The sequence below is a fragment of the Protopterus annectens genome, chromosome 14.part0 (genome assembly GCF_019279795.1).
Source record: "Protopterus annectens isolate FY-2018-M chromosome 14.part0, PAN1.0, whole genome shotgun sequence".
Taxonomy (NCBI): domain Eukaryota; kingdom Metazoa; phylum Chordata; order Ceratodontiformes; family Protopteridae; genus Protopterus; species Protopterus annectens.
This window is the reverse complement of record NC_056748.1, coordinates 1,144,994,555-1,145,019,356: the sequence shown is the minus strand read 5'-3', so window position 1 is coordinate 1,145,019,356 and position 24,802 is coordinate 1,144,994,555. Positions and strand designations below refer to the sequence as shown.

Genomic DNA, 24,802 nt, shown 5'->3' with positions numbered 1-24,802 from the left:
TACAGTGTCATCCCTCATTAGACCAATCCTCGAGTACAATGTCATCCCTCGTTAGACCACTCCTTGAGTACACTGTCATCCCTTGTTAGACCAGTCCTCGAGTACAGTGTCATCCTTCATTAGACCAGTCCTCTAGTACAATGTCATCCCTTGTTAGACCAGTCCTTGAGTACAGTGTCATCCCTCGTTAGACCAGTCCTCGAGTACAATGTCATCCCTCATTAGATCAGTCCTTGAGTACAATGTCATCCCTCATTAGACCAGTTCTCGAGTACAATCTCATACCTTCTTAGACCAGTCCTTTAGTGCAATGTCATCCCTCATTAGACCAGTCCTCGAATACAATGTTATCCCTCGGTAGACCAGTCCTTGAGTACAATGTCATCCCTCATTAGGCCAGTCCTCAAGTACAGTGTCATCCCTCATTAGACTAGTCCTTGAGTACAGTGTCATCCCTCATTAGACTAGTCCTTGAGTACAGTGTAATCCCTCATTAGACCAGTCCTTGAGTGCAATGTCATCCCTCATTAGACCAGTCCTTGAGTGCAATGTCATCCCTTATTAGACCAGTCCTCGAGTACAATCTCACCCCTTCTTAGACCAGTTGTTAGACCAGTCCTTGAGTGCAATGTCATCCCTCGTTAGACCAGTCCTCGAGTACAATATCATCCCTCATTAGACCAGTCCTCGAGTACAATGTCATCCCTCATTAGGCCAGTCCTCAAGTACAGTGTTATCCCTCATTAGGCCAGTCCTCGAGTACAGTGTCATCCCTCGTTAGACCAGTCCTTGAGTACATTGTCATCCCTCATTAGACCAGTCCTCGAGTACAATGCTCCCTTCAGTTTGTACCTTACCAGTCATATGCAACAACTAGAGTACCCACTGAGGTTCCACAGAAAATGAATAAAATACATAAACCAGATGGAATATGCAGACCCATCAAAGCCTTATGTTTATAATCTGTCTCCGACAGACTACTGAGAGGTAATCAACACCTGCCTTAAAGGTGTCATTTGACCCAGTACTGATGGACTTGCTGCACTTCTGTAAGTCTAACAGCATTAGAAATACCCATCTGAAGGATATAGACCTCATTTGCAGCATAAACAGAACATGCTACAGGGACAGAGGTGTGCCTCAGACACTGCTCCTTGTGGATCAGACTACCCATCCATGTAAAGCAGAGTTCATCTGCTGAACCTATTCAAATACCACCTGGACCAATGAATGGGCCCTGGACTTGCAACTTTGTCACTATTGGGCAAAGTCAGCTTGTAAAAACTCTGCTGCCTAAGCACAGCTGTATGCCCTAATGTAATGTAGCCTGTCATTTACAAATGGGAAATTGTGGTTAGGCTTAAAATGGCCTCCTAGGACTGTTAAATTTGTAATTGTCTATGAAACTATGATCTTTGCATGGTTGTCCAGTGTCTTGTAAAATTCTCTTCTATTTGAGATTTTGAGTGCACAGCAGGGGGAGCAAGAAAATTCTCATGCAATTATATGCAAAAATTCAAATTTAACAATGCAGTCCAGATGGATAGTACAAGTGTTTGTACCTGTGGAATAAACTGCCCCTGAAGATAAGGGTAGTATCACTCCATTACTACCTTAAAAAGTATTTTAAAATACCATTGTCTGACAGTTGCCCTAGAGGATTAATGAGCTGTTAATGTGCCATTTGCTGTGGTCTAGTGGTGCAAGGTTTGATTCCCTCAGCGTGTATTGCCTAGCTGTGTGACTCCGCTCCCAGGCATCTGGGTAATCTTTAACCAGATGTATATACATTCACTGGAAGAGGATGATCCTCATTGTTTTAGTTTGTCTAAGAATTTCTTCTTTAGTTTTAAAATTGTGTATCCACAAGACTGTTAGTCATCTTTGCTCTCCACTGCCTTCTGGCAGCAAAGCCAAAAGAGGTGAAGTTTCAATATATATTAAAGGCACACACACTTCCAGGCTGGTCAAACAGTATGATGCACAGGAGACACTCCAGGTGCAGTTAACCTAACCATTGACAGACACCTATTCAAATTATAGCTAGCTACAGGCCCCCAAATTTGACTCGATGCCCACTCCACCTATCTGGACCTCTTCAAATCTATCAAGATTGAACCCTTTACCCTGATCCTGGGAGACTTGAATTATCCAACCATAGACTGGAAAAACTACTCATGCCAGAACACAAATGCCCAGAGATTCCTCAGTTTTATCAATGTAAATGCCTTGGAACAGCTAGTTGTTACCCCCACAACAGGTGATAATATCTTGGACTTGGTATTTACCAACATGAGTAACCCCTGCAGCACCCCTATGGTATCATCCTCTCTGGTAAGTTCCGACCATAAAGCGGTCACTTTCTAAGTCACCACCCCCCCCCTCCCAGCTACGGTCAAACAAAAAAACTTCTCCAAAGCTGATTACAGCCTCCTGAGAGATGGTATAAACAGCTTCACAGCCCCCCTCCCCCACTATAGGAACTGGCATCAATGTCCAAATCTACACCAAAGTACTATACAACCATTTGCATGGAATCAGGAATACCTGATAGGACAAAATCATCCTCCGCAAGGAAGAGTAAACCTGTCTGGTGGACATCTGCACTAAATAAACTATATAACAAAAGGAAAAAAATGCTGTCCAGGACCAAGAAGGAACAGGTGCCCAATTGGAAGCAATCTCTCTTTAGCCTGAACAAGCAAATAAGAGCACTATTGTAATCTTCTAAAGCCAACTTTGAGTCCAAATTTGCCACATCTACTAGAGACAATCATAAGGCCTTCTTCACATATGTCCGCAAGGTCAAAGAAAGCACCCAGATCTGCTCAGAACTGGTGGCCAAGGACACCACATACACAAATGCTGTAGATATAGCCAATCTACTGGCTGACGGATTCAGCAAAAACTTCTCCCCTATGTCCACCCCATCAGTAAATCAGGACATCCCCAGTACCTGTCCCCCACCCCTTATCTCTAGGGAACAAGTCATCACTACCCTCTCAAAGGCAAAAAATACAGCCTCCATGGGACCCGATAACATCCCAGACTACATCCTGCATGAACTCAGGCATGGACTTACACCACCATTAGGCACCCTATTCAACCAAAGCCTGAGTACCGGCTTTGTCCCAGCCAAGTGGAGGACAGCCACTGTCATCTCTTTACACAAAGGTGGGGCGTCCACCGATCCAGAAAATTATAGACCCATCAGCCTAACTAGCCTGATCTGCAAGGTCATGGAACAGCTTATCATGGACCTCATTAACAGGGACATTGGCAACCTCCAAACACTCGACCCCACACAGTTTGGTTTTGTCAGGGGGAGGTCATGTCTGTTAAATCTGGTTGATGACTTTGAGACAGTCACCAAAGCCATGGACGAGAGGAAGACAGTGCACACCACCTACCGTGACCTGGCCATAGCCTTCGACACTATTCCCCACTCGGGTATAGTAGATAAACTCTCTCAACTAGGCATCAATCCATATATTACCAGATGGGTAGCAAACTGGCTCACTGACAGAACTCACCTAATCAAAATTGGGGAAGCCACCTCAAGCAGTAGACCCGTAATGAGTGGCATATCCCAGGGATCAGTCTTGGGGCCTCTGCTATTTGGGATATACTTCTATGAGGTGCAGGCCAAAACCAGTGGGCTATGGCTCACCAAGTTTGCAAATGACTGCAAGCTGGGTGCAGTCATCAATTCCCCAAGTGATGTGGACGTCCTTCAAGAGGGTATCACCCAAACAAATGACTGGTGCCAGAAATATGGCCTCAAACTGAATACCAAAAAATGCATCATCATCCCCTTTGGGGAAAGTGACATCCCCACATATTATCACATTAATAACAACGTCCTGAGTACACAATCAGTAGTGAGGGATTTGGGCACCCAGGTTGATATCAACCTGACTTTTGACCACCATGTGGCTTCCGTTGTACAGAAAGCTTTCTACATGGCCCACCTCATAAGTAAGGGTATCTCATCCCGGCACAAAGAGGTCATAAGATCCCTCTATTCTTCCCTTGTAAGGCCAATTATTGAGTACAATGCCCCCTTTGGCATGTACCTCACAAAGCACATGCAGCAGCTGGAGAGACCACAGACCAGTCCAGAGCCTAAAACACCTACCCTACACAGATAGGCTATAAGCCCTGTCCCTATACTCAATTTCATACAGACTCCTCAGAGGTGACTTCTGTCTGGCATACAAAGCAATCTCAGACCCCCCCGTAATGGGACTGCTGCATATCCACAAGTCAAGCTCCACTCAACCAACCCATACGTCCTACCTCACTCTGGTCTGTGACATCAATAGGACTTGTCGATGGGACAGATTTGTGTCCCAGAGACTCCCCATCTGTGGAATAGACTCCCTCTCCACGTCAAGCAGAGTACCTCATTATATTCCTTTTTAAGCGCAACCTGGATAACTGGATGGGAAACAGAAAATACACTCCTGGGATTCCAGCTGTGTCCCTGCTGGACATGGGCTCTGGGTGCTGACTTTTCTGAACAAGGGCTAAACTCTTGGCTAGACTTATAAGTGGCTGAGGGCCAATAGCTTAGTAACCTCCTATGATCCATAGTTTGCCAAGGTTTAGACTGGTGAAATGTTGTTTTCAAGAGCTTGCTGAAGAAGTCATCAAACCCTGTTTCTTGGATCCATTCATAGAAGTCTATTAAGCAAATATTTCCTAATCTGACTCTGTTTTCCATGCCATTCAGTTTCCCTCATTGTCTTTTCATTTATCTTTCTGTTTAACTCATTCTTTGACTGCATATGTTGATTTCAATTTGCAGGCTGCTCTGTTTTCCTCCAGATCTTTTATTTTTTCTGCCATTTTTCTACCCCTTTTGTTAGCTATTTCTTGTTTTCTTCACTAGGTCTACATCTGCAACAACTCTAATTAGAGTTTGAAAGAGTTTGCTTAGCTCCTCTTCTTATGGGCTACTATGAAAGCCTTCAGCTACTGCATCTGGTGTTCTGTACTCTCCTGAGTTTCTTCTCCGATAGTTTTTTGTGCTGCAAACATTTTTGTTCTTTAGTCTACATCTGAAGCTCAGAATCTAAGTGGCCATCTTGTTCAGGCTGTGTGGTTCCCTCCTGAAAAACACTAAAACTTTGACTTATTGCTGACACACGCATACCACAGCAACGGCAGTAAAGCCATGTGCCAACAGTGGTCAACCAGACGCAGATCAGAGAAGTGTACTTGAGCTATAATGTTTTTCAGTTTACAAGATTACACTTGATAAAAGGAAATGAAAGATTATTGTGTTTATTATGTTATGTTGTAATCTAGATATGTAACCTCTTACCTGAGAGGCCATATATTTACCTGATTGTTTACATCTAAACAAAACATGTAGCAAAATGAAAAGTAGTTAGTTTCTTTCATTCAGGATAACTAACAATAGTTGTATGGCTATATCAAGTTCTTTCAGGCTGAGGACAATAGAGAAATGGCACACCTAGTTTGTGCAGACTTATACTGAGAAGTACTTGAATTCCTTGTGTGCATATGATTATATCATCTTCCTCCTGTATTGGTGTGACTGAAAAATACAGGACAGTACAGTAGGACTAAATTTTAATCATGGGTCATTTTGTTTCCTAAATATTTCTGTACATACTTGCTGTATTCTTACCAGTGTAATGTATCTGTTTTTAACCTCAAACGTGCACACTTGTAAATAAGAATAATTTATTCAGACCACTTCCTTAATTTGTAAAGCAAATAGTAAGGGAAAACAAGGTCAAAAAACATCTCAGTCCGGTGACTGAAGCCTCTGATAGCAGTGATGCTGATTACTTCCTGTTAATTGTAGTCTTGAATTAGCTGTGCAAGTTGTCTTTTGGGAGTCAAGACTCATAATGTCTAATGAAGCAAGAACTTATCAAAGTTAGTTCATTTTCACCTTTTGATAGATAAATGCTTGTTGTTTAATATCACGTTCATCAGCTTAAAGAGCATTTTGTTCCCTTTTTCCCATGGAATGCTAAAATGTTTCACTGCTAATTACCTTGCTGATTGTCAGTTCAGGTATGTATTGTTTCTTCTTTCCTTAGGGATTAATCCAAGCTGTTAAGGAACTCGACTATGAGGTTAGCCACGGTCGCTATACGTTGGTAATCACAGCCACTGACCAGTGTCCAAACCCTCTCCGCCGGCTTACTTCTACAGCAACTGTACGTATTTGTCAGCATGTTTCATAAGAAACTAAGAAAGTTTTACAGTATTACATTTAATGGATTTACAAACAAAAATGCTTATTTTCCAGCTCTGTTTACACTGCAGATCCAGTACCCTACATTCCACATTAACCCTTCAAATTGAAGGTGTCTTGATAGCTGGCATACATATAAGTCACAGTCTGAATAGAGCCTGATATGGAGATAAAAGCATATGTACGTGTGTGTGTGTGTGTGTGTGTGTGTGTGTGTGTGTGTGTGTGTGTGTGTGTGTGTGTGTGTGTGTGTGTGTGTGTATGTGTGTGTGTGTGTGTATGTGTGTAAAAAAAAAATACTTCTTGTCTATCTATCATTCATGGTAGATTAAAAAAAAAGTATGTGCGGGAGGGAGATTTACCTGCAGGTTTAGTACAAATCAAATAATATAACATCTTTTGCTTAAAAAAAGTTGCAAGAGCTCTTAAGTTTAAAACTGCAATTTGCACTATTTTTTGAATTTTCTACATAGATTTAGATATTACTATTACGTTTTGATTTTGGTTTTATATTGCAGTTTGTTGTATTTTAGATTTTGTTTTACTGCAAAGTTGTTGTTTTTTTAAGTTTTCAAAGCTGTAGGGCGGAGTCCATTACAAAACATTCCTTTTGCAGTCATTGATTGAATAGGAATTTCATCTAGCTAATTTGTTGTAGTAACTGAGAAACTGTTTTCCTGTTTAAGGTATTCACCTACATTTTTCTTCAGCTATAAGAACTCTGAGTTTAAAATTGCTGTTTGACTGCAGTGATTTTTGGATTTTTTCCCACCTACCCACTCAGTTCTTGTGCTTTTAAACTTTATGGCTTTTTAGCTACCCAACCTTACTGTAAATCAGAGTTTGCAAGCCCCTCCCACTGCTATTTCTATTGGACCCTGATAGTTCAAACTGATAAGGCCACTCCTATTAGACTCTTAAAGCTTAAGTTAGGCACTGTTTCATATAATTCCATTTCCACTAGTGCATACAGCAATATTTTTGAGTGTTGATCAGTACTTTGTATCATTCTTTTCTTTGTTTTTCCTAATTTTTACCAAAAATCAACTGTTTGCATTTTTAACTTGGTCTGGGACCTTAGTCTTGTAGTATCACTCACAGTAGTGGGAGAACTGTGAGTTGCTGCAGGATCTGAGCCTCATTTATGTAATTTCAAATGCTTTTTAATATTAGTATTTTACTTGGTCTGGGACCTTAGTCTTGTATTATCACTCACAGTAGTGGGAGAACTGTGAGTTGCTGCAGGATCTGAGCCTCATTTATGTAATTTCAAATGTTTTTAATATTAGTATTTTACTTGGTCTGGGACCTTAGTCTTGTAGTATCACTCACAGTAGTGAGAGAGCTGTGAGTTGCTGCAGGATCTGAGCCTCATTTATTTAATTTCAAATGCTTTTTAATATTAGTATTTTACTCGGTCTGAGGTCCTTAGTCTTGTATTATCACTCACAATAATGACAGAAGTATGAATTGCTATAGAATCTGAACTCTATTTAATTAAATTTCTACTGCATTTTTTTCTGTTTGCATTTTACCCAGTCAGAGAACCTTAGTCCAGTAGTATCATAGGTGATTATTAAGGTAATGACAAGAACCTTTAGTAGCCTAGCCAATAATACCCAGGAAATAACAATATTACATATTATTTCCCCAGGTATGGAATGGGGTAGTATAATTGTGGTGGGTCTTTGGGTGTTGGATCCCTGAGTTATTTTGCAGACTGCCTCTGTCCATAAGGGGCATGGGCAGTGCCCTAGGAGTGAATTTGTGGTTCCCCATCCATTTATTCAAATTCTTTTTGAAAAGAGTAAGGGACAGGCATTGCTTTACACAAATGGAAAGTTTATTCCATAGACAAGGTAGCCATTGGGATAAGAATCTATCTTTCCAACAAATTCTGTTAGAATCACAAATAAGTTTCAGATCCATGGAATGTGTAATCCTCGTATAATTTTGCTTGCAAATATGTAACATTTTCATCAGGACTGGATCAGAGAATGCCTTGTAGGTCAGGTCTAAGTCTCCTCTCAATAAACAATATGAGACGGAGTAAAGGGATAAAGCCTTTAGTCAGTCTGCATAAGACATAGGTTCATAGGTGTGTACTAGGCTAATGGCCCTGGAGCCTTTACCAGCCTAGCCCATAGAACTGCCCTGGCATCGTGCCACCCAATGTTAGTTCCCAGTGCCACTGGAGTGATCCCCGGGGTGAACTTTCTATTTCTGATCCACTCATCAAGGTTTCTCTTGAAGAGGGACAGCGAGGTGCTCTCCTTGACATGTATGAGAAGTCTATTCCAGAGCATGGGCAGTCTCTGGGTGAGGAACCTGTCCCTCCAGCATGTTCTGTTGATTGTGGTAATGAGGTTGAGGTCTCTGGAGCATGTGGTGTGGAGGGATTGGGGTTTCTTTAGATGTAGCATTTCTAACAGAGCTGGGTCAGACATGGCTTTGTAAGTCAAGCAGAGATTGCCTCTAAGTAAGCAATATGAGACAGAGAATAGCTGAAGTCTTTTGAGTCTGTCCATGTAGGACATCTGTTTAATGTCTAGGATCCTCTTTGTGAGGTACTTCTGTGGCCTCTCCAGCTGTTGCAGGCATCTAGTGAGGTACATGCCAAATGCGGAATTATACTCGATGATTGGTCTAATGAGGGAAGAGTAGAGAGATGATGACCACTTTCTTCCTGGAAGCAAAACCGTTGATAATGAGATGTTCCACATAGAAGGACTTTCTGACCACAGTGGCAATGTGGTGGTCGAAGGAGAGGCTGCTGTCAACCTACAGCCCAGATCTCTTATAACGCCATCAGTGTTCAGTGGGCTCCCATCAATGTGGTAATTAGGGGGAACTGAGTTTTTAACAAGGGGATGATGAAGCATTTTTGGCATTAAGCTTAAGGCCATGGTTTTGACACAAGTCATTGGTCTCAGTGAGGCCTTTCTGTAGGATGTCTGCATTACTTGGGGAGTTAATAATGGCTCCCAGCTTGCAGTTGTCTGCGGACTTGGTCAGCCAGATTCCCTGTGTGTTGGCCTGGACTTCTGAGAAGTAGATGCTGAATAGAAGAGGACCCAAGACCAATCCCTGTGGGACTCCACTCGTCTGAGTCTGACTTGGAGTCTGCTACTTTCACACTGTGTGTTCTACCTGTGAGCCAATTTGCAACCCACCTAGTGATATACGAGTTGATGCCTAGTTTGGTGAGTTTACCAATAATTCCTGAGTGAGGAATGGTATCAAAGGCCTTGGCCGATCGAGGAAGGCTGTATGCACTGCCTTACCTTCATCCACAGCCCTGGTGACTGACTCAAAGAAGTCAACCAGATTGAGCAGGCATGATCTCCCTTTCACAAACCCAAATTGCATGGGGTCTAGAGTTTGGAGATTTCCTATATCTTTGTTAATCAGGTCCATGATGATGTGCTCCATAGCTTTACATATCAATCTCATCAGGCTAATGGGATGATAATTCCTAGGGTCTGTAGTCACTCCCCCTTTATGGAGAGGAATGACTGTAGCAGTGCACCATTCAGTAGGGACAAAGCCTGAGGTGAGGCTGTGACTGAGCAGGGCACATAGATGGTGGTGCCAGTTCACTTTGCAGTTCATGTAGAACACAGCCAGGGATATTATCTGGTCTCAACAAAGCTGTATTGGCCTTGGATAATGCAGCTTTAACCTGTGCTGCAGTAATGCTGGGTGCCTGGCATTCTTCTGGTACTGTGATTGGTCCTTTAAGGGGGGGAGAGGGGTAAAGCTGGCACTGAATCTGTCGGCTAGTATGTTGGCAATATCTGTTAGCTCAGCATAGGAGGTAACATTGTGCAGTAACTCAGAACAAATGTGGGTATTGCCGTGGAGGTTCTTGATATAACTATAGAAGGTGTGGTGATTGTTTTCAGTGTCTGCCACAATTCTGCCTTCATAGCTGGCTTTAAAAGATTTGATGAGGGATCACAACTTTTTGTTGAGGCTAATAAGGGGGGTTTTCCTGTCCTGGGACTTTACCTTTTTCTGCAACAGTTTCTTCCTTCTGTTGTAGAGTTTATTAATGGCAGGGGGACCACCAGATTGGCTTCCTTTTTTTGGAGGAGAGTGTCTTGGTTGTGTTGGGTATGGCTAGTTCCATGTATTTATGTCCATGTTCGTACAGTGCATTGGTGTATGATTCAGCAGTCATGCATCTATTTTCCATTGGCATGGGTGTCGTGAAGTTAGCCACCTCTGTTTTTAGGAGCCCAAAGTCAGCTTTGGAGAAGTTTTTCGAGATGGTTACCTTTGCGGGGGGTGTGGGTGAGATGTGGATTTCCATGGTGAGTAGTTTATTGTCGGATCTGACCCGGGAGGGATTGACTACTGGTGTAGAGCAACGGTAACCCATGCTAGTGATAACCAGGTCAAGGATGTTGCTTCCTCTACTAGGGGTCAGAATGAGCTGGTCCAGGGCATTGGAATTGATTAATTCCAGGAAGCGTTGGGCCAGTGTATTGGTGCTTGAGTAGTTTTCCCAGTTGATGGAGGGGTAGTTGAAGTCTCCTTGTATGAGAGTATTGGGTTGGACCTTGATAGATTCCAGGGTGCTTACAAATGTGGAGTGAAAGTCTAGGGACATGGTTGGGGACCTATAGCAGGCTATGACCTGGATCGCTGTCTTTGCCTGTCTCTTATGCTTTGTATTTTTTTAGTGAGAAACCTTTGGTGCTGCTGCATTTGATGTAAATGCCTAGTAAGGTATATGCAGAAGGGTGCACTGTACTTGATTAGGAGCCTGATGAGGGCTGCGTACAGTGGCACTAAGTGCGTAGTAAAGTATATGCAGAAGGGTGCACTGTACTTGATTAGGAGCCTGATGAGGGCTGCGTACAGTGGCACTAAGTGTGTAGTAAAGTATATGCAGAAGGGTGCATTGTACGTGATTAGGAGCCTGATGAGGGCTGCGTACAATGGTACTAAGTGCCTAGTAAGGTATATGCAGAAGAGTGCACTGTACACGATTAGGAGCCTGATGAGGGCTGCGTACAATGGCACTAAGTGCCTAGTAAGGTATATACAGAAGGGTGCACTGTACATGATTAGGAGCCTGATGAGGGCTGCGTACAATGGCACTAAGTGCCTAATAAGGTATATACAGAAGGGTGCACTGTACATGATTAGGAGCCTGATGATGGCTGCATACATTGGCACTAAGTGCCTAGTAAGGTATATACAGAAGGGTGCACTGTACATGATTAGGAGCCTGATGAGGGCTGCGTACAATGGCACTAAGTGCCTAGTAAGGTATATGCAGAAGGGTGCACTGTACGTGATTAGGAGCCTGACGAGGGCTGCGTACAATGGCACTAAGTGCCTAGTAAGGTATATACAGAAGGGTGCACTGTACGTGATTAGGAGCCTGATGAGGGCTGCGTACAATGGCACTAAGTGCCTAGTAAGGTATATACAGAAGGGTGCACTGTACGTGATTAGGAGCCTGACGAGGGCTGGGTACAATGGCACCAAGTGCCTAGTAAGGTATATGCAGAAGGGTGCACTGTACATGATTAGGAGCCTGATGAGGGCTGCGTACAATGGCACTAAGTGCCTAGTAAGGTATATACAGAAGGGTGCACTGTACATGATTAGGAGCCTGATGAGGGCTGCGTACAATGGCACTAAGTGCCTAGTAAGGTATATACAGAAGGGTGCACTGTACATGATTAGGAGCCTGATGAGGGCTGCGTACAATGGCACTAAGTGCCTAGTAAGGTATATGCAGAAGGGTGCACTGTATGTGATTAGGAGCCTGACGAGGGCTGCGTACAATGGCACTAAGTGCCTAGTAAGGTATATACAGAAGGGTGCACTGTACATGATTAGGAGCCTGATGAGGGCTGCGTACAATGGCACTAAGTGCCTAGTAAGGTATATGCAGAAGGGTGCACTGTACATGATTAGGAGCCTGACGAGGGCTGCGTACAATGGCACTAAGTGCCTAGTAAGGTATATGCAGAAGGGTGCACTGTACGTGATTAGGAGCCTGACGAGGGCTGCGTACAATGGCACTAAGTGCCTAGTAAGGTATATGCAGAAGGGTGCACTGTACATGATTAGGAGCCTGATGAGGGCTGCGTACAATGGCACTAAGTGCCTAGTAAGGTATATGCAGAAGGGTGCACTGTACGTGATTAGGAGCCTGACGAGGGCTGCGTACAATGGCACTAAGTGCCTAGTAAGGTATATGCAGAAGGGTGCACTGTACATGATTAGGAGCCTGATGAGGGCTGCGTACAATGGCACTAAGTGCCTAGTAAGGTATATGCAGAAGGGTGCACTGTACGTGATTAGGAGCCTGACGAGGGCTGCGCAATGGCACTAAGTGCCTAGTAAGGTATATGCAGAAGGGTGCACTGTATGCGATTAGGAGCCTGATGAGGGCTGCGTACAATGGCACTAAGTGCCTAGTAAGGTATATGCAGAAGGGTGCACTGTACATGATTAGGAGCCTGATGAGGGCTGCGTACAATGGCACTAAGTGCCTAGTAAGGTATATGCAGAAGGGTGCACTGTACGTGATTAGGAGCCTGACGAGGGCTGCGTACAATGGCACTAAGTGCCTAGTAAGGTATATGCAGAAGGGTGCACTGTACGTGATTAGGAGCCTGACGAGGGCTGCGTACAATGGCACTAAGTGCCTAGTAAGGTATATGCAGAAGGGTGCACTGTACATGATTAGGAGCCTGATGATGGCTGCATACATTGGCACTAAATGCCTAGTAAGGTATATACAGAAGGGTGCACTGTACGTGATTAGGAGCCTGACGAGGGCTGCGTACAATGGCACTAAGTGCCTAGTAAGGTATATGCAGAAGGGTGCACTGTACGTGATTAGGAGCCTGACGAGGGCTGCGTACAATGGCACTAAGTGCCTAGTAAGGTATATGCAGAAGGGTGCACTGTACGTGATTAGGAGCCTGACGAGGGCTGCGTACAATGGCACTAAGTGCCTAGTAAGGTATATACAGAAGGGTGCACTGTACGTGATTAGGAGCCTGACGAGGGCTGCGTACAATGGCACTAAGTGCCTAGTAAGGTATATGCAGAAGGGTGCACTGTACGTGATTAGGAGCCTGACGAGGGCTGCGTACAATGGCACTAAGTGCCTAGTAAGGTATATGCAGAAGGGTGCACTGTACATGATTAGGAGCCTGACGAGGGCTGCGTACAATGGCACTAAGTGCCTAGTAAGGTATATACAGAAGGGTGCACTGTACGTGATTAGGAGCCTGACGAGGGCTGCGTACAATGGCACTAAGTGCCTAGTAAGGTATATGCAGAAGGGTGCACTGTACATGATTTGGAGCCTGACGAGTGCTGCGTACAATGGCACTAAGTGCCTAGTAAGGTATATGCAGAAGGGTGCACTGTACGTGATTAGGAGCCTGACGAGGGCTGCGTACAATGGCACTAAGTGCCTAGTAAGGTATATACAGAAGGGTGCACTGTACGTGATTAGGAGCCTGACTTGGGCTGCGTACAATGGCACTAAGTGCCTAGTAAGGTATATGCAGAAGGGTGCACTGTACATGATTAGGAGCCTGACGAGGGCTGCGTACAATGGCACTAAGTGCCTAGTAAGGTATATGCAGAAGGGTGCACTGTACATGATTAGGAGCCTGACGAGGGCTGCGTACAGTGGCACTAAGTGCCTAGTAAGGTATATGCAGAAGGGTGCATTGTACGTGATTAGGAGCCTGACGAGGGCTGCGTACAATGGCACTTATGTCTTTGATCTTGATGACATGCTTTACTTACAAGTTGAGCCACACAGAAGGATTTCCTCACTACTGTAACTACCAGGTGGTCAAAGTTTAGGTTACTATTTGTGTTCCTAGGTCCTTCACCACTGGGTCTACGTTTAGGGGTGTGCTATCAATATTATAATTTTGCAGGAATATCTGATTTTCTGAGGGTATGATTACGTATTGTTTAGCGTTTAGTCTCAGACCATGGTTTTGGCACCAGCCATTTGTCACTTTTAAGCCTGTTTGTAGGATGTCATCATTGTTTGTGGATTAAAGCAACAGCGGGCTTCAGCAACTCAACAACAGTACCAAGCAAAGAAAGTGAAAGGTTGTCACAACACAGCTTTAATACTGAACCAGCACAACAGCAAAACGTATCCAGTAAGCACTTTCGTCTAGTGTTAGACTTCTTGGGGATTCAATGATTGCTCCCTCTTTACACTTGTCAGTGAACTAGGTAAGCCAGAGGCCCCCAACATTGGCCTTCACTTCAGAGAAGTACATACCAAACACAGGGGGTCCCAGCACTGAGCCCTGTAACACACCACTACTAACAGTTTTCTTATTGGAAGTGGAATCACCAATCCAGACAACATGTGACCTGTCAGTGACCCAATTGGCTATCCATCTAACATTGTAGAGGTTTATGCTTAACTCAGTAAGTTTATCTATGATCCCTGAGTGGTGGATTGTGTCAAAAGCTGCCGTCAGGTCTAGATAAGCGGTATGTACTCATTAGTGAGAGAATTATGAAAATTATGAATTGCTGCATTGATTACATTCCTCTATGACTCGTCTCCTATAAAGTGTGCAGCAGTGGTTTGCAATACCCTGTATAGCTGTGTACATACCAGCTTTGTAATTTTCCATATAAAACTTCTTCTGCTATTTTCTCCCATTTCTAGATGAGTGTAGAGTAGCTAATTTGCCCACTGAGAAGTATTACCCCAAGAGAGTTGTTTCATATCAATCCTAGACCTCTCCCTCCAGTCCAGCTTCAAACATGATTACACCTCCCCTCGTAGATCACATAAAAAGAAGATCCACAGCCATGGATGTGCACATTCCTACAGTCACTGTGGCCAGCCTTGTGGAAACAGACACCCTGAGACATTGTAGCAATTGTCTCATGTTTACTGACAACCACCTTAGTAATCTTCAGCAGACACACTAAGAGAGAGAAGCTTTTGGAGGCATAGGTCTCGCATGCAGACACTGATATCTTGAAACAGGTTACGAGTAACACACACACTATACATCTGCTATGGATCATAGGTTCATAGGTGTGTACTAGGCTAATGGCCCTGGAGCCTTTACAAGCCTAGCCCATAGAAGTGCCCTGGCATCATGCCGCCCGACGTTAGTTTCCAGTGCCTCAATCAAATAGAGCTACTGGAGTGATCCCTGGGGTGAACTTTCTATTTCCTTACACTCATCAAGATTTCTCTTGAAGAGGGCCAGTGAGGTGCTCTGCTTGACATGTATGAGAAGTCTATTCCATAGCATGAGCAGTCTCTGGGTTATGCACCTGTCCTTCCAGCATGTTATGTTGATTGTGGTAATGAGGTTGAGGTCTCTGGAGTGTGTGGTGCAGAGGGATTAGGATTTCTTTAGATGTAGCATTTCTAACAGAGCTGAGTCAGACATGGCTTTGTAAGTCAAGCAGAGATTGCCTCTTAGTAGATGATATGAGACAAAGAATAGCTGGAGTTTATTGAATCTGTCCATGTAGGACATGTGTTTAAGGCCTAGGATCCTCTTTGTGAAGTACTTTTGTGGCCTTTCCAGCTGTTGCATGTGTCTAGTGAGGTACATGCCAAATGGGGCATTATACTCTATGACTGGCCTAATGAGGGAAGATTAGAGAGAGATGATGACCTCTTTCTTCCTGGATGCAAAACCCTTGGTAATGAGATGTGCCACATAGAAGGACTTTCTGACCACAGTAGCAATGTGGTGATCGAGGGAAAGGTTGCTGTCAGCCTGTGTCCCCAGATCTCTTATAACGCTTTCAGAGTTCAGTGGGCTCCCATCAATGTGGTAATTAGTGGAAACTGAGTTTCTACCAAAGGGGATGATGACACATTTTTTTGGCATTAAGCTTAAGGCCATGGTTTCAACACCAGTCATTGGTCTCCGTGAGGCCTTTCTGCAGGATGTCTGCATCACTTGGGGAGTTAATAATGGCTCCCAGCTTGTAGTCATCTGCAAACTTGGTCAGCCAGAGTCCCTTTGTGTTGGCCTGGACTTCTGAGAAGTAGATGCCAAATAGGAGGGGACCCAGGATTAATACCTGTGGTACTCCACTCGTGACTGGTCGGCAGTCTGACGTGGAGTCTGCTGCTTTCACACAGTGGGATCTATCTGTGAGCAATATGCAACCCACCTAGTGATATAGGGGTTCATGCCTAGTTTAGTGAGTTTATCAATAATTCCTGAGTGGGGAATGGTATCAAAGGCCTTAGCCAGATTGAGGTAGGCTGTATGAACTGCCTTGCCCTCATATGCAGCTCTGGTGACTGACTCAAAGAAGTCAACAGGTTGAGCAGGCATGATCTACCTTTCAAAAAACCAAATTGAGAGGGATCTAGAGTTTGGAGATTCCCTATATCCTTGTTAATTAGGTCCATGATGATGCTCTCCATAGCCTTATATATCAGACTTATCAGGCTAATGGGGCGATAATTCCCAGGGTCTGTAATCACTCCCCCTTTATGGAGAGGGATGACTGTAACAGTGCGCCATTTGGTAGAGACAAAGCCTGAGGTGAGGCTGTGATTGAACAGGGCACACAGATGTGGTGCCAGTTCACTTTGTAGTTCATGTAGAACACATCCAGGGATACTGTCAGGTCCCATGGAAGCTGTATTCTTGGCCTTGGACAATGCAGCTTTAACCTGTGCTGCAGTAATGCTGGGTGCCTTGCATTCCTCTGATATTGTGATTGGTTCTTTAGAGGGGGAGAGAGGGGTAAAGTTGGCACTGAATCTGTCAGCCAGTATGCTGGCAATATCTGCTGACTCAGTATAGGAGGTCCATTGTGCAGTAACTCAGAGCAAACCTGGGTATTGCCATGGAGATTCTTGATGTAACTATAGAAGGCTTTGTGGTTGTTTTTAGTGTCTGCCACAATTCTGCCTTCATGGCTTGCTTTTTAGAGGTTTTGATGAGGGATCTCAACTTTTTGTTGAGGCTAATAAGGGAGTTTTTCAAATCTTGGGGCTTCATCTTTATCTGCAACAGTTTCTTCCTTCTATTGTAGAGTTTATTAATGGCAGGGGACCACTAGATTGGCTTCCTTTTTTTGGAGAAGAGCATCTTGGTTCTGTTGGATATGGCTAGTTCCATGCATTTACGTATGTATTCGTACAGTGCATTTGGTGTATGATTTGGCAGTCATGCATCTATTTTCCCTTGACATGGGTGCCATGAAGTTAGCCAACTCTGTTTTTAGGAGTCCAAAATCAGCTTTGGAGAAGTTTTCTATGGTGGTTACCTTTACGGGGGATGTGGGTGAGATGTGGATTTATGTGGTTATTAGTTAGTGGTCCGATCTAACCAGCGAGGAATTGACTATTGGTGTAGAGCAATGGTTGTCCATGTTAGTAATAACTAGGACAAGGATGTTTCTTCCTCTAGCGGGGGGTAAGAATGACCTGGTCCAAGGCATTGGGACAGATGAATTCCAAGAAGCATTGGGCCACTGTATTGGTGCATGAGTAGTTTTCCTAGTTGATGGAGGGGTAGTTGAAGTCATCTAGTATGAGAGTATTGGGTTGGACACTAATAGTTTCCAGGGTGCTTAGGAATGTGAAGTGAGAGTCTTAGGACATGGTTGGGGACCTATAGCAGGCTACAACCTGAATCGCCGTCTTACCCAATGTTAGTTGTACCTGAAGTATCTTAGATGCTTTATGCTGAGCTACTAGTCTTGAGGTGTGCATATCCTTTATGAATACAGAGACACCACCGCCTTTTGAGCTTCAGTCCATGTTCTGAAGCCAAAGGATGTGAAATGAGTTATAGCCTGGTAGTGCAAGGGTGCTTTCTGCTGCTTTAAACCAGGTCTCTGTTACAGCACAAATGTCGATGTTCTCCATTTTGAAGAGTGCTTTGATCAAGTGCATCTTGAGATTTAGGCTTCTAGCGCTGAGTAGGATGACCCTCAGACTGCATTTATTTATAGCTGTTACAGTAGTAAATTGGTCTAATTTACTAGCTTAGAACAGTTGTTGTTGTTTGTCTTTCGTCTTTTTCCCGGTAAGGGGTCGCCACAGTGGAACTCCGGTCCGCTAATGATTGGCAGTAAATTTTTACGAAACGCTAAGGTGCCAGCTCGACGCCCAACCTTCAACGAAGGAACACCCAGTTATGCACGCATGTCTTTCGAACGCTACCCAGCCGTGGGGAGGACATGCAGACTCCACACAGAAGGCACTCCCAAGCCACGCCGAACACTATAGCTAGTAAATGGAACTTCCTATACTGCACTGGGGGATATACCCCCCAGGAAATACTCTCTACAATTTCTCACCCTGACTCACTAAAGAACAGGTCTTCACTGCACTCTTATGAGCTAAAAACACTGCATTAGTGGGTCCTCATAATGTCTCATATAATAATGTATCAGCCCCACTAGAATCTCTATGGAATGGAGGTCTTCAACGTTCATCCTTTTGCACAAAGGTGTACCATCAGCAGACCCAGGGAACTACAGACTCATAAGTTTGACTAATCTTTTATAAAAGTCCATGGAAAGAATTAACATGGACCTGATAAACAATAACATAGGAAATCTTCAGACACTGGACCCATCCCTGTTCAGTTTCATCAAAGGCAGGTCATGCCTATTAAATTGGTGGACTTCTTCAAAAAAAGTCACTAGAGCCATGGATGTGGGCAAAATGGTACATCCTACCTACCATGACGTGGCAAAGGCATTTGACACAATACCTCACACAGGTATTCTAGACAAAGTCACAAAATTAGGCATAAATCGCTATGTCACCTAAAAGATAGCCAAATGGTGGACAGATAGATACATGAAGTTAGGATTAAGAAATCCACCTCCACCAAAAGGCCTATTACTAGTGGTGTCCCGTCTTTGAAGTCAAGCGTTTTGACTGACCTAATTTGCAGGTGACTGAAAGCTGTGTACAGTCATTGAATCCCAAAAGATGCAGATATCCTCCAGGAAGGTCTGACACAGACAAATTGGTGCCAGGACTGTGGCCTAAAATTCAGTGCAAAAAATGCATAATTTTTCCCTTTGGAAAGATGACCTTGACTGCAAATTACAACACTGATAAGACTTCCCTAAGAGAAGACCGTGTAGTAAGCGATTTGGGAACTTAGTTTGACAGTATCCTTAATTTTGATCACCATTAGACCCATTATAGAGTACAACGCCCCTATTGGAATGTACCTCACAAGACATCTGCAGCAGCTGGAAAGGCCACAGAAGTACCTCACAAAGAGGATTATTGGCCTCAAACAGATGCCCTTCAATCTCCATCTCAAAAAACTCCAGCTTTACTCCGTAGCATATCGCCTACTTTGAGGTGATCTCTGCCTAACATATAAAGCTATGTCAAACCTAGAGCTGTTGGACATGCTCCACCTAAAGAAATCCCAATTCCTCCAAGCTACATGCTCCAGGGAACTAAACCTTGTCACCACAATATACAGGACATGCTGGAGGGATAGATTCCTGTCCCAGAGACTTCCCATACTCTGGATCAGGCTACCCATCTATGTCAAGCAAAGTTCTTCATTAGCACTCTTCAAGAAAAATCTTGATGAGTGGATGGAAAATAGGAAATACACCCTGGGGATCACTTCTGTGTCTCTGCTCGATAGTGGCACAGGAAAATAACTTTCTTGGGTGGCATAAGCCTGGGAACCTTGTTGGCTAGGCTTACGTAGGCCCTCGGGCCGATAGCCTAGTACCTACCTAAGAACCTATGTGTCCATGGTAGTGAGAAAATACTTCTATATGATGCAACTTATAAGTAAGCACATTGCATCCAGTCTAAGTAGATCGTAGACCTACTATACTCATCCCTCATTAAACCAACAATCAAGAATAATACATCCTTTGTCAAGGACCTGGCCAGGCATTTGCACATTCCGGAGCAGCCACAGAGGTTCCCCAGTAAAAAAACACAAGGGTATACATAATATACCTTATGCAGACCACCTCAAAGCCCTGTCCCTGCACTCAGTCTCCTACAGACTACTGAGGAGTGATCTGTGCCTAAAATGCAAGGCATTCTCTGATCCACCACGATGGAGCTGCTACACATTCACTAAACAAAAAGCACTAGAATTGCGCAATCTAGGGATTTAAACCTCATGTGTGACATAAACAAAACATGTTGGAGTGACAGGTATGTGTCTCAGAGATTACTTTTCTCAAGACTAGACTCCATTCATGTGACACAGAGCTCCTCCCTAAGCCTATTCAAATGCAATTTGGACCAATAGATTGGAAATCATGAAGTCACCCTTGGCTTTTTACCTGTGGCCCTTATGGACGGGCAGTTTGTAGATGCCCTAAGGCTTAGGCATATACCAAAGCCATTCTAGCTGGTAGGCGTTGATAACTGGGAAAACTGGGGCATGAATGGCTAATCTTAAACAGGCTCTAGGGCCATTAGCTTGTGATCTTCTATGATCCTATAACAATCACCCATCTGGGTCAGGACCATGAGCATGTGTTAGCAGGATCAAACCTTCATTAGCGGGATTAAACCTTCAGTGTTAAAAGAAGAAATGTGACAGTTACAGAAGTTAAGCATAAAGAACATTCATGCAATCTATAATCATCTTTATCCCAGTAAACTTGTATCTCAAAAAGAGTGTTTCCAGTTTGTCATTTTGTAGACAAAGATTTCTACCATTCATTTCATTTGAACAGTAAACATTAAACTTTACATATTTTAGTATACAGAAAAGCTGCACTGTGGATTAGTTTTTTTATACACAGACCATCTCTTGCATGAATGTAATATACTGTTATATGTATATATATATATATATATATATATATATATATATATATATATATATATATATATATATACACACACACACACACATATATATATATATATATATATATTATACTATATGTCATATACTGTTTAGTTAATTATGCCTAGATTGTATTTCAATTGAAAACTGCCCTATTCACTGTAAACTGTACCATATTTTGAAACCGTTTTGACTTGTAATAATATAACTTTTCCTTATGTTTTATGGAGCTTTTCTCCCCGGGCCTCCACTGAAAATGGGCACACCTGAGCCCAGCGGACTTCCCCGGTAACCAAACTGAAATAAATAATAAATAAATAAATGAATGTAAAATCAAGGACCAGATTCCAAAAGAGTTGTTCACAGTGTAAGTCTGCTCTGATTATGAAAGATTTGCTATTGATGTAAGCAACTTACATGGGTATAAAGCCTATCTATAAACAGGCTTGCATAGTGGTCCAGATTCCAGAACACCTGCCCTCAGTGTAACTTAAACTGACAGCAAGTCTTTTGGATTTGGCCCCTAAAGAGCAACTGAAGACATCTGGTCCTATACATTGAAGTCCATTCATAAAAAAGCAGAGACTGTATGGATAACTCATTGCCAAGGTACATGCCTTACCCTGAGGTTTGGTGACCTTAATAATAGTTATGAGGGTGCGCTGGGGGTACAACCATTTGCATAGGGGTATCGTGTAAAAAATATGATAAGGTACCCATTTAGACTTCTGCCCATAACCAGATGAGCATCACTCTGTTGCTTAACAGCAAGGTTAGCAATATTCCTGTTGAACTATCTTCTCTATTTGATATGCGTGATACAATGTCAGATGATTTTCAAGATCTTGAACCTCATAGTACAATATACTGTACTATATAGGCATCACTAGCAGATTTAATACAGAGACTCCCACACTAGAGAAATCAGCCAAATTAAAATCAATTAAAGCTGTCAAAAATCCCCAAAGAATTAAGAAGATGATAGATCTTCAGCAGAAATGAGAAAATCAAGGACATCTTAGCATAAATACAGGATTATAAGTGCCGGAAGAGAGAAGAGGACCTACAGAAAGTTTTTTAGAAACAGGTTGTCCCCAGCAAAAATGATATAATCGGAGAACACAGCTTCGTTAAGATTTTGAGGTGCTCTACAGAATTAATGAAGCCAGGAATGTACCACAGTTTTAAAAGATTTAAAGGATTTGGATTGAGGACAACCAGTACGGTAGAATAGAATGGTCTCTGGTAGTTGTAATTTAATGGTATCATGGAAATTACAGTAGCACTATTCAATCAGTGACATCTCCTCATTCAGTGGACAACAGTAATATTAATGTAGAGAAGGGACTTTTACAGGGTTTAATTCATAGCAGGTTTAAAGGCACCAAGAGGATATACTAATACATGAGTTCTACCTGGACTGATAGAAAGCTATTCTGGGCAAACTCAAGATTCTAATCAATGGCATTCCCTTTTACTGACTGATCAAAATTGTAAATTAAAATCTATAATTTTGGATAAAGTGGAGGCCTGGCCCCCACTGAGTGCAGGAAGCTGCATCTCTGCATTCCCTAAATTTATGTAACCTACCCTGAGGTTATATACAACCTTAGGAGTAAGCTGTGTAATTTTGATAAAACAGGACCTTTTGAATGTCGGTTTGATTGCATAAACACCTACCTTGAAAGTAGACAAATACTGAGCTTTTAGAGTACAGCTGTTTTGTTGAGACAATGAAGTCCTGCTTCAGGAAGAATCATCATCCATACTAGAATTAGTCCTAATCACTTTTAAACTGAAGTTCTTTTTTATTTAGCACAGCTGTACTTATGCTTCAGTTTTAAGGGGACAGCCAGTAATATTATTATTTGGGGTGCATCATTCCTTTCTACCTACAAACCAGTTTTCCATCAATGTTTTGGCAATGTATGATAAAAAATATATGCTCTGTTTGATGCCTTTTTTTCTGGCACAAAGGACAATATACAGAAATTGCGTACCGTACTGTTATTGTATTCATGAAAAAAAATGTAGGTATACTTTCACAAGGCAGAGAGTGACAGCAGTTTAAGGCATGTAGTACAATCATTAAATATAAAGTAGAGATATAATTAATACAAAAACAGCAATATATTCCATTTAAATGTCGTTCAGTATAATAATTTTAATAACCTAGAAAGTAAAAAGAGAGTTATAGCCCACAGTTATCACTTAAGGTAGGAGATTTAGTGCATGTGATTTTTTACATACAGTAGTAAATTGCAGTGTTAATGATCCCATGACTAGATGTGTAAATGTATCAGAATATTAATATATATTATTTTTAGTACTCAGACGCAGTTTTGGAGAAGTAAAATCTGTTACACTTTTATTTATTGTAATTTTCCACTGTGATTATCTGCACTTTTGGAATCTACCATGAACCACCATGTAATCATTATGGCACTGCAGTCATTCAGCTTTATCATATACAGTGGGTATTCAGAAAATGAGAAAAAACAAATATATAATGCCTTTAAGAAGTTATAACACACACAAGTTCAATTTCACAGGGAAAATATTCTGTTTTGTTTGCAATATCTGTCTTTATATTGGAGGTGAATAGAAATAATGTATGCATGTTATTTGTATGTTGTGATATATTATGAAATATGGAAGATTGTGCTTTGTAGATTGTTATATTAGTAAAAGCATACAAAAGCAAAATTCTGTATGGATAAGCCGATTGTCAGTACTCATCAGAAAGATTCAGTCTGTGGTGGTAAGTCAGACAGACATCTGAGTTAATGTTCATCATATATAAAGACAACAAAATACCCTTTCTCAAGAAACACAAGTGCTGGATTTAGTCAAAGCTTAAAAGATAAGCACTTTTGTTCCTTACACAATCAGAACATAATCAGATCTAATTATCACATTTAATTATCATAATCACTCTAATAAAAACGCATCTCAAATCAACAGTCAAAAGTGATAGCAAAAACACTATTTGTATCCTTTAACATTTCACATTAAAGGTACATTGTTATTCCTTTTTTGCCAGTTCAAAAAATAAATGTTCAAAAAACAAATAATAAAAATTATTGAATACATGTCACGCAAAAAACACATAAAAAGATAAAACCCAATACCAAACCAAGCCCTTTCAACCTCTTAACCCAAGAAATCTAGGGACACAAATGCCCAAAAATATGATGGAATATTGGTTTTATAAACTTAGAAAATTGAGAGAGTAAAAGTTCTGTGTTAGCATACATTTCCAAGTCTGAAACAAATGGCTGTCATTATTTAACAACGTCCATCCTCAATAACTGGCCAGAAAATCACAAATTTTATGACAGCAAAAACATCAGGACAAAATCTGGACATTCTGTGAAAATCTGAAGAGTTGAGAGGTACGATGACCATCATGTGTGTAGCTAGCACTTAAAATCCAGGACAGGTACAATAAACCGAAAGTACACAAAAGTATATTATCAAGCAGTACTAATACTTCTCATTTATTTTGAACTGAGTTCGCCAAGTGAAATGCATTAATAAAATTGCCTAGTAACTAGCTTACACTCCATATTCATAAGGAATGATATGCTACTGTGAGCTATTTGTTGAACAAGAAATTTTGAATTGTTGATTTGACAGGAAATGGTGACATGACTACAGTTTGCAGAATATATCTTTTCATATATGTAACCTGAAAACTTACAAACCCGTAGTAGTAATAAAGCTTTAGGCAAGTATCATAACA

The 24,802-nt window shown here is 42.2% G+C and overlaps 1 protein-coding gene across 1 annotated transcript in view; it reads left to right on the top strand.

The window, feature by feature from the left end:
- The window catches only part of CDH23 (cadherin related 23), a 2,508,764-nt gene that overhangs the window by 1,692,450 nt on the left and 791,512 nt on the right, over positions 1 to 24,802 (top strand). The window contains exon 19 of the mRNA XM_044056944.1: positions 6,081 to 6,200. Within this exon, the coding sequence (XP_043912879.1) occupies positions 6,081 to 6,200 (120 nt within the window). The remainder of the gene's footprint in view (positions 1 to 6,080; positions 6,201 to 24,802) is intronic.